At 41.9% G+C, this 15,131-nt stretch overlaps 1 protein-coding gene across 2 annotated transcripts; it reads right to left on the bottom strand.

The window, feature by feature from the left end:
* Positions 1-680: 680 nt before the first annotated feature.
* On the bottom strand, positions 681-13,188 carry LOC142949874 (E3 ubiquitin-protein ligase pellino homolog 1-like). 2 transcript variants are annotated; one of them, XM_076091732.1, is made up of 8 exons: positions 12,978-13,188; positions 11,205-11,341; positions 7,840-8,007; positions 4,213-4,342; positions 3,824-3,925; positions 2,835-3,032; positions 2,564-2,752; positions 681-1,839 (listed from the first exon to the last, which is right to left on the bottom strand). In XM_076091732.1, exons 3-8 carry the CDS (start codon positions 7,923-7,925, stop codon positions 1,261-1,263), a joined length of 1,284 nt encoding a protein of 427 aa, XP_075947847.1. In that variant the 5' UTR covers positions 7,926-8,007; positions 11,205-11,341; positions 12,978-13,188; the 3' UTR covers positions 681-1,260. The 2 variants fall into 2 exon arrangements, with proteins under 2 accessions (XP_075947847.1, XP_075947846.1); XM_076091731.1 differs by lacking the exon at positions 11,205-11,341 and having other exon boundaries at positions 12,978-13,187.
* Positions 13,189-15,131: the final 1,943 nt, after the last annotated feature.

The following is a 15,131-nucleotide window of genomic DNA, read 5'->3' as shown; positions in this document are numbered from 1 at the left end:
AATCATAAGCAAAATAAATAATAATTAATCAGAATGTTGGAAATAACATCAGGCTAGAATTATTGGGTGTTGGTACCGATAGTGCCACCTGGTGGCCACAAGAAAGCATTTATTATTAGTATTAATATTTCATTATTAAGACAATCAATATCTTCATATAATATGAGGCTACTTAGAAAAAGCATTTCTGCCCCTACTGACTGACACTAATAATCCGAAAATTCTAAAATGCATATGAGACGACACTAAAACTGATTATTCATGTAGGAAATTTAAAAAAGAAATAAGGACACTTAGTTAGATAGACCCTGTGCAACAGAAACAGGTGTTGGACATTGAGAACATTGAATAAGAGAAATGACCGGCTATGCCTGTGATTGTTTGAAGATTAAAGTCTGCTAACTAACTAGTTAACTAGCTATAACTAAAGATCTTCAGATACTAAATAGTGGATTGATCTAAAAGCTATAGAGGGCCTACTGTCATTACAAATATATATTATATAATCAAGTATACCTTTAAGCCTGCAACATCTAACATGAAGTGTTGTTAGTGTTTATTCTTTATGTAACAACTGAACAATGCTGGTTTATTGTCATTCATGCCTGACGTACATTTGTATTTTGTTTAGGAAAAGACATTCAGGTTGTATGCGTTTGTTTCAAGTAACCGACAGCAGCTTAAAATGTTTCCCAACGAATATATTTTTGTAAAGTCATGATAAAAGCTTGTATTAAGATAATAAAATACAGTTATTCTGCATTCAAAGAGGCAACAGCGTTACAGAGGAAGGTCACTTTAGAGAAAAGGATCAAATACAGAAATATGTCATGGATCATGAGAAGCTCCTGCATAAAAACAGGAAGTGGATCACAGCGAGACGCTGAAACACTGGACTCAAACCAAACTGGTGAGCATGTCTCAGTGTTGACGGCTCTTTATTAAGGCAGGGTGAGACAGTGATCAGCTGTTGAATTCTGCATTGATTCACAGAATTGACTCATTGTTACTGAAGAGGTAAAGGAATAAATACAAAATATAAAAAGTGTAAGGCAAATCAAACATCTGGCAGCTGTGTACAGGGACAAACACTGCCTGAATCATTTATGATAATCATAAAAAGGGCAACACAATACATTTATATTGGTCAAAATGAAGTTAAATTAAGTTAGAAAAAATTAAGTTATGAAAAACCCCTCAAAGCATATAGTTGTGTCCACCCTATTGCTGTTTTAAAGCTTGAGACAGTCTGGGTGGTTTCTAGTCCAGCGGGCTTTGGAAGATGAGTCTGATGCAGCAGGACTCTCCGGCCAGCGGCTCGATGCAGAACGGGCAGGCGGCGTGGAAGGTGTGCGTGCCGTGCGGCAGCGGGATCTGACTCCAGTACGCCGTCGTCTTCTCCGAGCAGACGTGGCCGCAGGGGACGAAGGCGTGGGTGGGGGGCTCCGCGTCCACGTAGAAGCCCGCCTCGCAGCCCAGCCACAGCGGCTTGTAGGGGCCCCGCGTCCGGCACATGGGGCACTCTCTCTCCTGACACTCCGCCTCCACCTTGGGGTCGCGGCGGCCCCCCCAGCCGTGGTAGCCGTGCACGTGGCCGCAGCGCAGGTAGGCCCAGGGCTGCCTCTCGTCCACGACGTCTTTGCGGCGGAGGCTGGGGAAGGCCAGCGTGTTGAGCCCCACGGGACACTGCGGCCGCCCGGCGTTCAGCTCCTGCCGCAGAGCCTCCAGGTGTTTGACGGTGGGCGTGTGCGCCAGGCCCTCGGCCGTCCGCCACAGCAGCGTGGCACCGCAGAGGTCGACGAGGGACCCGTCCACCAGCTCGTTAGACTCGGGGTCCACCTGAAGGAGAGACGAGCAGAAGATATTACATTATTATATGAGAGACAAAGTCAAGACGTCGCGTCCTTGCTGCTCAAGTAGATCCTGTAACTCAACTGAGGGTTTCTCTGAAAATGTGAAACATGTTCCTGGGGTTTACATATTTAAAAGGTAGATTAACATAGAACAGACCTTGATATTATTATTTAAAGCATTCATAGGTTTCACAAAGTTAAAGGTACCCTGTGGAGTTTTTAACCTCTAGTAGCGCTATGGAGCAATATTTGTTTGTATCATGCACATAAGATAGAACTGTATTTATCCTGAGCAACTTCTGCAGGACAATGTAAGAAAGAGTGGAAATACAAAGAGCGCAAACACACGATGCCTGAAAAAGACACAATGTTTATAGTAAGGTTGCATGTAGAAGTGTGTACAGTGTCAAATGTCAAGATCATGTAAGTGTATATTCCATAAATGATGTCCATTATTTTGCACGTAATGTCCCGCGAGTCAGAAGACATGATAAATATTCCTGCCTGACAGCTGGTGGCAGTAATGAGCAAAGAAAGAACAGAGTGAACAACAAACTAAGTGTGTTTGTTAGACCTCAGGGACACACACACACTATGCCTTCTGAGGACAAACACCGACTTCAAACAAAACCTCCACAGGGCCCCTTTAGACGATGTTGACGTTAAAGAAAGACTACAGCTCCCATGAAGAGCCGGTTGGAGTCACCCACCATCTTGCCCCTCTGCTGAGATGATCTGGTTTCCCGCAGCGTGAAGACGTTGCCGCAAACGGACATCTCCCTCCACAGACCAGGTTTAGAGCCCTGGCTGAAGCCGTGGCGCGGGTGCATCACCAGAACGCCGTTGGTGGTCAGTCCGTCCATCTGACCGTCCTGCATCCTCCACTTGGCTGCTTTCTCCTGTGAGGGACGTCAAGGCTTGTTAATTAATCCATCAATCTAGTAATGAATCGCTGTGATGGCTCCACTTCCTGCAGCCTACCCCGAGGAAGATGTTCTTGGAGGAGTCGAAGCCTGCGGCGTAGATCCGCGCGGCGTAAGGAGGGTTTCTTTGGCAGATGACGCGGCAGGCGAAGCGGGAGATGGTGCTCTGAACCGTTTGACCGTCGGCATGGCCGTGACCACCGGGCAGCGTGTCGGTCACCACAAAGTCAATGGGAGTCTCTGTGGAACGACCAATCTGTAACGACACAGAGACATGATGGTGTTACAAGAAACATGCACGAACAGTCAAAACTATGATTACATAACTTTTTTTTAAAAAAACCCGGAGAGTTTCTGGAATTTTTATCACAGCAATTTGTTCGCAGCTTTGTTGATTCTCATTTATGTTTCTAATTCCTCAATTGGGGCTTTTTTTATTGCTTAAAGCAAATCCACAGGCTTCTGAAACCCACATAGTGCAACAGGCAAAATGTCTGGTGGTCAAAAAACAAACACAAGAACAAAGTCAAAGCTTTTTCTCTTAGCTTAGCTCTTAGAAGATTTCACTGACGAATGACTAACAGAAAGAAAATAACAATTATCTAAATTTACTGAAAGGGAGAAAAGGCAGGTTTAAGAGAATAAAGCCTTTATTATGAAACCTAAAACTCTGCTGCTGAGTGAAAACAAACCCCCGTTGAGTCCGTTTAAAGGGACAGTTCACCCCAAAATCAAAAAAAACATATTTTTGTCTCTTACCTGTAGTGTTATTTATCAATCTACATTGTTTTGGTGTGAGTTGCTGAGTGTTGGAGACATCGGCCGTAGAGATGTCTGCCTTTTACTCAAATATTTTGGGAATGTATAGCACCGGGAAGAGACTTAAAACTAGGAAAAGCACTAGGACTGATGAAAAGCACCACAGGTAGGAGGACAAACTGAACTGTCCCTTTAAACTGACAGGTAGGCGTCTAATCCTTGTATGTAAACCATGAATAGTTGAATTTGTTCTTTATAACTGAAGTAGAGGTAGTGGACGCTACAGACCTGGAACATGTCTGTGTTGCTGTCTTGTGTGTACTCCACCACCACCGTCTGTGCCCGGGACAGAGTGTATGAAATACTGTGCTGCTCCTTGTTGCTTACAGCCTTCAGAGACACACAAGAGACGCACTGTTACAACATTATTGCTCTTTTTGTTATTATAAATACCCTTAGGAATCCTGGTGATATGCACAGATACAGAACTGATAAAAAAAAACACTTAACTTACATAATAAGGTGTTTCATTAGTTCATTGCAGTTGCCTCACACAAGCACATTAAAAGTAATATACAAGAGGCAAAGCTTGCTTCCAGGACATTTAAAGGTTCCACCCGCGTGCTGCATGTCACAGGTCACTGATGAACACTGCTACCTGTGTGGTGCGCTCTCACCTTGGCAGCCTGCGGTGTGCCGGACGAGTGGACGGTGCTCGGCTTCACACCGTTGGCCTTGTTCCTGCGACACAGAGCGAAGCGACTTTTCCTCCTCCCCTTGTCGCCGGTGGGCAGGGAGCCGTTGCACCTGAACACACGAGAAGGGAAAACGTCTCACAACATTCACAGGAGATCCACACGGGTTATCTACAAAACTGCTGCACTGGTTCGAATGGAAATCAATATTTATGCTTCGGTGATGATACAGTGTGACGGCCGAGGGTCCCAGACAGCTTTATTTCAGTTCTGGACACAATAATACAAAAGCAAACAAAAGGTCTGAAGCCGCAGCAGCCAGCCTCCCTGAACCACAGGCGCTCTCTTGTGTCCGCAGTGAATGGCCTTCAGTCAGGAAGTCAGCTGCATTCTTTGCTGTGGTGGAGTCTCTCGACACGTTTCACTGAGTTTGGGCTGAATTATGCTGAACCCAAACAATAAACACTATCTGCCAGAGGTGGGACAAAGCCCCAAGTCCTGGAAAAGAAACCCTTAGTCAAGACCAACAAGTGTTGAACAAGGATTTCTTGTTCAACAAGTCAAGTCCAGGTCCTAAACAAGCCCCCTGTGTGCCCTGAATGTGAATTCCCAGAAATAATAAACGCTCTTTAAAATTTGTATTCATTACTTTCAAATAAACGTTATAAAATGTAAGTATTACATTATGTCTATTTCTGTGTAGGCTATGTGGAAAAGAAAAGGTCAGAGTCAAATTCCTCGTGTGCACACATGCTTGGCCAATAAAGCTGATTAAAGTAAAACGATCACGCGCGTCTTGGTGTGTTAATCCCGTCTTTTAAGTCTTTAAATGTTGACGTGATAATCTACAGTATCGTTTGTTGTCTGTCTGCTGGTCTGCACTGACAAACACACCACGCTCTGCCGCTTGTGCGATGTGATTGACTACTGTGTGTCTAGAGACAAGGAGTTGATTCATAAATAAAGAGTTTCGTCTTTAAGGATTTCTAGTCATTCCAAGTCAAAAAGCTGCAACAAGTCCAAGTAAAGTAACCAAAACTCCTCCTCCTACGCCTTAAAAACAGACAGCTTTGAAGCCTTTTTTATTTCTTCCAATTTTGATGAAGCTAGGCTAGCAGTTTCCCCCTACTTCCTGTCTTTATGCTATGCTAGGCTAAACACGTCCCGTCTACCTAATGCAGGTTAAAAGTCAAGCAATCATGTTTCCCAGACGTTTCTTTCACAGCTTTCACTGGAGACAGGAAGCTGCGTGTGGGAGAGAAAGCTGGAGAGCAACAACCGTTTCAGTCCACACACAAAAGCAGGATGCTGTGGTAATGTGGCTCACCCTCCATCCATCAGGACGCCTGCTAAATACAACTTAAGCTGAACTGCATTTATTTGCAAAACACCGTTTATTTGCGGAACATTATTCCCGTCCTGAGCTGCCGTGGATCTGAAAAGCACATTCTGAAAGCTAAATGTTGCTGGAGGTTATCTTCAGAGCCAGACGCAGGTCAGGTCAACATTCGAGTTTGGTTAAAAGTGGAGCCATTCTTTTCGCTGGGTAACGCAAACTTCCTGCGTTTCAGATAAAGTGACGGCCACCTCCTTTTCTTAGACAAACTCAGACCGGCCGGCCCAGTCACCCCACATGACGCCACCTCTGTTTTCACAAACTTGCACGGCTCCTTAAAATGAAACCTCATGACCAGTGTAATTGCCAGTTGCTGGGTCAAGCAGACTGTTTAGTTCCACATGTGGACACGATGATACGAAAGCAAACAAAAGGTCTGAAAACCGCGGCGGCCACAACTCTCCTGAGGTGTCTCCACCTCCCTGAACCACAGGCGCTCGCTCTCTTGTGTCCTCAGTGAAAGGCCTTCTTCAGGGAGTCAGCTGCATTCTTTGCTGTGGTGGAGTTCATCCACGTATTTAACTGGAGTTTTGCTGCTCCTGAACAATTTCAAGCTGCACATAAAAATGCTGCAAGGCCCACAGAGCTCAAACGAAGTGATTTGTGTTGTAATCATTTCTGTGGACATATCCTTATCTGCACCAACGCTTGTCAGGGGGCTTTCAGACCATCAGAAGCGCTGTGTCAAAACAATGCAAACGTCTACACTGGTGTGGGCTTTCTACTGCAGGTTCAACATGAAATACAAGCCAAGGAGTTCAGTTTAAAGGCTTAACAAGTGCTAAAAACACAGAGTAGGGCTGGGTATCAAACATGTGTATCTATCTAGTATCAAAAACTGTCAAGTACGTAAAGCTGGCGTAAAATGTCTGGACAGAGTTGTACCTCTGATTTAAATTAAAATTTACTAAATTTATTGCACGGCTGCTTCTGTCCGGACAACATTTTACATCGGAGAGCTTTGACTTGTTGAATGAAACAAGAGTTATGTAGAAAAATACATCTTTATTTCTCGAACTACCAAAATACAATACTGAAACCTACGTCGCTTTTTGTAAAACTCTGGATATGAAGCGTCATGACAGCACTTAAACCTTCTTCCATCTAGATGTTGGCAAGGTAAGACACAAAGTACTATTTATGATACAAGGTACTATAAGGTGTTTATTAAATCATATATAAACTAGTATTTTAAAGGCCCAATCAGCAGGGCCGGGTCTCTGCAGGTACAGACATCACCACACACTTCCAGAGGGTCAGAGGTCACGAGGGAGAGGGATTCTTTTTGTACGAGTCTATATTGTTTGTTTGTTTTTAAGCTTTTGCTCATTATCTTTGTCTTTTTTTTGCTTCAGGCTGCTGCAACAGAACAATTTAAGATGAATAGTTATTAATCAATTCATTAACCAATCCATCAGTCAACAAACCCACCTACCAGCCCATCTACAGTATCTACAGTCTCTATCTATCCACCAATATTTGACTTGTACTAGCTTGCCAGATAGCACTGCATTAAGCCTGTGGAAAAACTAGTCAGAGCCACATTCCTGTAGACACAACGCAGCAAAGAAGAAGCCAGTGGTTTTCCTTTTATGCAATATTTCCGTTATTGCAAAGGAAGCATTCTTTCTTTTTCATTTCCTAGAATACCAATTTGTATGTTTTCGGTTTGGATGAGCTTCCTCCTTACACACTGTTGTTCTCATGTAACCTATATAGAGGTATGTGATAGCTTCTGGGAAGATGATATTATCACAAAGCAAAAATAAAAAGCCCCAACACATAGTTTTAATATCGTTTGTATATTTACGTGCCGCTGCCTCCCGTGTTTGATGTGAACAACAGTACAGGTGTAGCCTGACTCATTCTTCACTGGCTGTAAATTAGCTTGTTGAGACTTGAAACTTTCTTGAGATGGGAACTCGGCAGCAGTTATCTCTTTGCCACTTTATTTAGTTTTCATGCTGATAACCATCACGTGGTCATGCATTCATGAGACAGCTGTAAAGACCGTGTGAAACACCACACGCTGAAACTGAAGTTTCCTGATACTCAAATAACGCTGACTCAGTTTCCACTGTGGTAGATTACTCTCAATCTGCATAGAGGAAAAAGATTTTCATACTCAAATGGTTTCATACGAACCAGCAGAACCTTTAAAGCTCCATGTTGATGATTCAGTAGTTTTGACGACAGCTGTTAAAGCTCCTTACCCGAGCACAATGAGCTCTCCATATTTCACTGGTCCTTTGGTGGAAGCAGGGGAGGTGGAGATGTTTTCCTGACCGAGAGAAAACATCTGGGCAGACTTCAGGGGGGGGGGAGGGGGGCTTTTACTGTCACCCTCAGAGCGTCTCCATCAGGACCGGTACACACATCACCTGCAGACACAAAAGAAGAACCTTTAAGATAAAGTAGAAGTTTCGTTTTTCAGAGAAAGCATAACTTTGGATGTTTCATTTAAAACCCTCTTCAGACAAACACTCTTAAAGGCTTCAACACAACACCATTCATTACTGACAAAACACCCACACTGTCTTTGTAGTGGGGGCCGGGGGCAACCGGGCCAGACAATGTGTGAATTCACCGCCGTACACTGGGTGGGGTTGTTAGGTGTGCGTCCGTGACGGGGTGACACACTCAGCGGCACGCTGGAGCTGATGTTATAATCCTTTGTACCATGAAACCAGAATCACCGCCTCGCATCCACGTCTTTCCTCAAATGTCATCGCTTCATCATTTTATTCTATTGGACATTTGTGTGTGTGTGTGTCATAATTAGCATATTCATTATTGTATTATGGCCAAAAAACAGATTCTAAATCAGTTTATCTTTGAGCCGAAGTCGACGTTTGAAATTTGTAGAAATTCCCCGTTCCTGAGGTATCACGTTCACGGGAATGGACCGGACGGACTACAGGAACACATGGTGATAACGTGATCAACCCAGAAGAGAGGATTTAGAAGCACAAACTCTGATGTCAGAAGGCCGAAGAGGACACAACGTCAGCACAAACCTGCGAATTCCGCACTTATGTGATTTTAGGGTTTGTTCAAAACAAGAAACTTGTTCGATAAACCACAATGAGACCCCGTGTGATATCTCCGTCATCGATGTAGCATCTTTATTGTTTTAGTGACTGTTTGTGTTACTTATGAAAATCCAGGAGTTTACAGATGTTGGATCTCGATACGATGTTGAAGACCCACAGTGTTAAAGCAACTGTAACTATTGTTGATCTTTTGATTGTGATGATATTTCTGTAAAGTTGCTGTAAAACTGACTTTTTTTTTGCCAATTACCAAGCAGCTCCTTCTTCTATCTATCTATATCTCACAATCAAAGAACAGTTCCACACAGCCAAATGCTTACAAGCTCTGTGTTACTTTAAAGGTTCATCGGCCCAATAAAAGCATCAGAGCAGTAAGGATCTCTTGCTGCCTGTCAGTAGGAGTAAAACACAATTGATTACATTCATCATGAGTTAATATGATTAAAAACACTCAGCTACCAGTCTGAAATCGGAAGCAGGTTTCCTGGAGATAAAATCACAAGAGCCAAATGACGGGAAACAGAAACAGAATGAAGAGATGCTAACATCCAATAATATGAGGTTAGGATGTGGTATGATGATGATAATCATTATCCTGCGTTACCATGTGCTGAGAAACAGAGCTGCCACCTGCTTTAACACAGCTTCTTCATATGAACCACCAATGCAGCAATTAGGGGACGATCGGCTCTCCTGAGGCGCTCTAATGATTGATTGATTGATTGATTGATTGATTGATTGATTACATCATATGTTTGATTTACAGCTGAAAGGATTAGTCGACGCCTCAACACAGGAAACTATTTAGATCATTTAGTCAGAAACATTACCTGGTTTCTTTGAAGTGATCACAATATCTTTGGGTTTTTTGACTGTTGGTTGGACATTTGAAGAAGTCAGTGCAAACTTATGAGCATTAGAGTTGGGAACGTTTGAGGCAAACAGCTAAATCAATACTCAGTTCCAAATGAGTGAAAGAAAACTCTGCTGGGGGGGGGGGGGACGACCCTGCAGCCCTGTTGGAAATCTGTTGTGTTTCGTGGGTGAAAGACATTTATAGATCCACGTACCATGAAAAGAGGGCCTCACCCCTCCGTCACGACCACAGCTTATTTTCAGTGGCCATGAATACGGCCAGTGAACTGCAGGAGGACAGAGACCCATTGACTGCCTGTAATAAAGAGGACGACTGCTAAAGTGACTTCACTCGTCCACAACAACCGCTCTTTTGTGGGTCCCTTTTACTCTCGTGACGGAGACCCCCCCCCCCCCCCCCCCCCCACACACACACACACACACTTTGAGTCTGACATCGGAGGTGAATCACGTGTCGCTGTGTTCACGCCGCGGCTCAACGCTGATTGTATCCCTCACGTGAGGCTCGGATCTCATGGTTTCTATTAATCAACAACACAAAGCTTAATGGAGTCCAGGTGCTAAATCATGACATCATTCAAGTTTATATTCATTCAAGTTCTTTGCATTGTCGTCATACTTTAGTTTTCTTGCTGTAAATATCATAGAATATATGATAATGCTAATTATTAGGCACTCTGCTGACTGCCTTCTTGTTCAATAATTCATTCATTCATGCAAAAAGGTCAACGCCACAGAGAAAATAACAGAAATCAGCAGTGAGAACAATCAGTCTGACTGTGACGTCAACATCTACGTACACTAATTCACTTCTCTCCGAGCGAGGACAGATCTCAAAACAGAGGTTTGTCTCTGTGAGAGCTAACCTGAGAGATGCAGAGTGGAGGTGTGTTTAAACGTGTGAATTATTCATCCAGAGAGGCAACAAACAGGTCTCACTAACGTCACCCGAGGCCTGATACCACACAAGGCTGGCTCACTTTTAACTGGGCCAGATCACCACGACAGCCTACTCTGCGCGGCTAAGTTGCACTTGCCATCACGACTCCTGACCAATCAGATCACTGGGAAAACAAAGCCATCATTCCAACAGGATCCCGACAAAAGTACTGACTTACAATAGAGTGACAGATGTTAAAGAACGATCCTTTAACAGGTTACTGTTCCCGACTGTCCATCATGTCAACTGACAGGAACAACAAGTCTCACATTTACATATTTCTCCAGTCGTCACGAGTTCAGACTGTGAGTCATTCATCGGACTGAACTCAGTCCAATCCTGATCTATAACACGACAAAATAAACTGTGATCCATTAAGTCAGCAGCCAGTCTGCCAGCAGCCCTCCGTCCCCTTAACTGGCAAACCTAAATGGAAAGCAGAGCCATTACTGATGTTATTATATTACCCCTGTGTTTCACAAGTCCATCGTGACAGACGTGTATTAGCTGACAGCTGTTGACATAAACATGCAGACGATATTTCTGCCAAACACAGAGCAGCTCACTGAAAGAGGGCTAAAACCAGCAGGTTGTGTTTTAGCACCAGCCCTGAAGAGGAAATACCTCCTGGCCGACACACACACACACACACACACACACACACACGCACACACACACACACACACGCACACACGCACACTCAACTAACCCAGTTCTCCATTGCAGCGGACAGAGAAGTGCCAGTGAGCAGCCCGTCAAACATGTCAAACTGTCTCCGTAACAGGCGGAGGGTGGACGCGTTGGTTGGTTGGAGGGAGGTCATAGAGACAATACCATCAGTGTGCACTAATGATTCAATTAAGAGCACATTAAGGCAATAGTGTGCTCTCATTACAGCTCCATGTAAACAGTGTAAGCAGATTATTTTGTTAAAATCAAAATTAGGACACATTTAACCAGATTAAACAAAGCTGGGTCACTCGTCAATCTTTGAATTAAAGCACAAAAATACGTAAAGCGGCGCTGGAGGATTTACTCTAAGATCAATATCATAATAACATCATTATAATTAAGTTCCAGACATGTCCCATTTAAATATTAGGTAATGGTATTGTACAAGAGCCAAACAAAGGCTGAAGGACATCGTCCCTAAATAACTTAATAATACTGATCTGGGCTGGTAGCTCAATACTGTCACTTAGCGACTTCCAGTAAAATAATATTGTGATAACAATCATTTTATTCGTCCAAATGAATGATCTGGTCTCACCCGACACAAGACAGTAAAAACACAGAATGATTGTTTTTGATAATGTGCACATTACACACGGTGTTCCTCTGCTCCTTTCCCCAGAGGCTACATGGTTTATTTCATAAAAGTTAGCAGAGGAGGGTATTTTACAGACCACTTCTGCTGTGAAGCACTGCAGAAAAAACAAAGTATTGATATTGTGATACTGATTTCAACCATATGGTCCAACTGTGACCCTCACTTCTCTTCACCCTCTGCTTTAACCCCCCCACAGTCCAAACTTTCTCCAGGTTTTAGGTCAACACATGCGTGTGGATAAGGGGTCGACATGTCAATAGGCTTTAAACACGAGGGGATAGTTGAACAAAAAAATAAAAGGGCAAACTTTCAAGTTTAACATGGGGAACAATGGCAGCGTCTGTGGGGACAGATGCTCTGATAGGATGGTGCATGCTAATCAGTTTGTGAGGCCGGAACAAAAGAGGCCAGCTGGGCTGCACAGAGCCGGACTCACCGGCCTGAATACCACAAGTATTCAACATACTACGTGTATAAAAAGTAGATGTGCATGGAGAAATATTTATAATCACCCTGTAAAAAAAGCCAATATAGAAACATTACAGTATAGGAGTATTTACTGAAGATAATGTACCACATATATACAGTAAGAGTAATATGTATACTTACTATATAGTGTAGATAAACATCAGAATTCAGTACCACACACATTTGAAAGAAATATAGTCGTTATAGAGCATAGAGGTGTTGTGGTGTCACTTAAAGAGACAAAGGAAAACATTAAGCAATACTTATAGCAGTATAACTGTAATTACATTATAGGAATATTTAAGTGATGCCTGTGGATGTTGCCATAATATATTACCAAATACAATATTACTAAATACCCAAGTGTTAAAATTAAAATGACATTAACGTAGGAGCATTGACGTTATTATGGGATATTAAGATATTAAAATAAAATAAACAAAAACCTTATTTGCCATGTATGACTTTAAATTTGCGGATGTTGAGATTAAAACATGTAGAAATTGCGTTAAGTTATGAGTAAATTCACGGTATTGGTTACAACAGTTAACGTGTATGAATTTTGTTCGGTTTAAGTTAAGAACTAATTTAAAGAGCGTTAACTATTTTGTTATTTAGCATATTCAGCAGATGGTGACGTCAGTAGGAATGAGGATAAACAACTTTATAAACGATACAACTTACCAAAGTAGCAGTTCCGTCTCCCTGGATGTGTCCATTCGCGTTGTCGTCGGTGTCAACTGTTTCTAGGCAGAACAGTGTGTCTGCTACCGGTGGTTTGGTGTCGACCGGGAGTTTAAACACGTTTGCATCAGCATGGGACTCCTTACATTGAACAAAAAGTCACCGAGGTTCGCTTCTTCGTCTCCGCACTGAAAAAGACTTGAACTGTAAACTGTGAGTACTTCCGGTAAGCATTTCAAAGTAAAACTAGTAAATTCACTACATGCATTTCAAAGGTGATTGTAGTGCTGTAGGCCCACATTAATTAAACCATTAAGCAGTTGTTGGTAACACCGTATTTATGAATAGTTGCAATATTTTCAATTTGATCTTTTTTTAAAACCATGTTCTATATTGTTTTTTTGTCATTAACGATGGATTGCTGCTCCTTGTTACTGGTGTGCTGCTTTGACTTTTGTGTTTAATGCCTGACTGACACTGACACTGTCAGACTCTGTGGAATAAGAGGAATTTTCAAACTTAAAGCTCCATAAAAGGGGGGAAAAAAGTATTTATCAGATGTCAAAAGGTATTTTTCATCCCGGATTTAAGAGAACCGGCAAGTCCAAGTGGTTTTGTATCTGAGATAGATTAAATAACGATATTTACCATTTACATACATACATTTCCACCAACTGAACTGAAGCGTTTTGTTAATATGTGTTAATATGCTATATATGTTATGTTAATGTGTTGTCAAGAAGTATACTTGCGCCAAGTTACCATGACAGGTGTTTTATTGTGAAAGGTAAAAATCAGCACTTCCTCTTTTTACTTCAGCTGGTTTCTCTCTCTCTCTCTCTCGCTCTCTCTCTCTCTCGCTCTCTCTCTCTCTCGCTCTCTCTCTCTCTCTCTCTCTTTCTTTCTCTCTCTCACACACACACACACGAATACACACGTATACGGTTAAAAACTACACTGTGCATTATACGCTTTAGGTTTTTCATTAGTACATAATTTATTAAGCATTAAAAAAGCCATTAGTTAAACAAAATGGCACTACTTTAATTCACAGAAACACATTTGTCTGACATGTAATTACATGTCTCTTCCTGCTTTATCACCTAACATTGAGGCCTTTATTGTTTCACCTAACAAGTGTGTGATCTGGTGCTTAGTGCCCCTAGTGCCAACAAAAATAAATACAACAATAACAAATAATTATAATCAAATAATCAAAGTAATGAAATAGCTCCTACATCAATCATAAAGAAAAAATAGTGCTGCAGTGCAATAAATTGCACTTAATGCTTTGCCTGCCATATTATAGGCTTCCTCATATTAACTAAACTTGTGTTTCAGCATGAAGAGCGTCCTGGTTCATGCATACAGTGTTCACTACAAACACGCAGAGCAGGAATAACCAGCCAGGCAAATAAAAGTATCTTAGCTGATGAAAATGAGTCCAGCCTTAATTCCACACGATGAGTCACTTTGCCTCGGTTGAACTCAACTATATGGACAATTCTAAATTCTTAGTGGAGTTAATGTTTCCTTTAATCTTTCACACCTTTTGACAGACATGTGTCGTGTTGCGTTAGTCTCCTCTCAGATATCCTGTGTCTGTATTTAAAGTGGAGGTTAGAAGAGAGCAGTGTGAGAGGCCATCTAGTGTTAGAGTTGGGAAATCACAAGAAAGCACATGTGGGTTTTAAATAATACAAAAAAATGAATGAAAAAGTTTAAATTATAGAAAAATAAAAAACATGTAAAAAATGTAAACAGCAGCCTATAATATTTTCAATTATTTTGAATAAATGAAAGATAGACGTTAAAATGAACACATGAATGACATTTGAATAGATTTTCTTTCATATTTTGTTGGACAGGCAGACTATATTGAATTCGGCCTATTTATTACACAGATTATAATAATATAATAGACATTGTACAGGTTGAAGAAAACCAGTTTACACAGGTCACTATCATAAACATCTGGATGATAGCTATCCAGTTAAACCAGTCAGTGGTTTCAAATATAGGCTCAGGAGCCTCATATGGGGTCGTATTATGATTAAGATTATCATTTCATTTTTTTTTAAATATATTAATTAGCCTCATGAACAACTTTTAACTTTGAGATTGCCATTAACCACGTGTTCGGCACCACATGAC

The sequence above is a fragment of the Anarhichas minor genome, unplaced genomic scaffold (assembly GCF_050575085.1).
Source record: "Anarhichas minor isolate MPS153535 unplaced genomic scaffold, ASM5057508v1 ptg000014l, whole genome shotgun sequence".
Classification (NCBI taxonomy): domain Eukaryota; kingdom Metazoa; phylum Chordata; class Actinopteri; order Perciformes; family Anarhichadidae; genus Anarhichas; species Anarhichas minor.
Note: the sequence above shows the minus strand (reverse complement) of the source record. Positions and strands in the feature narration are given on the sequence as shown.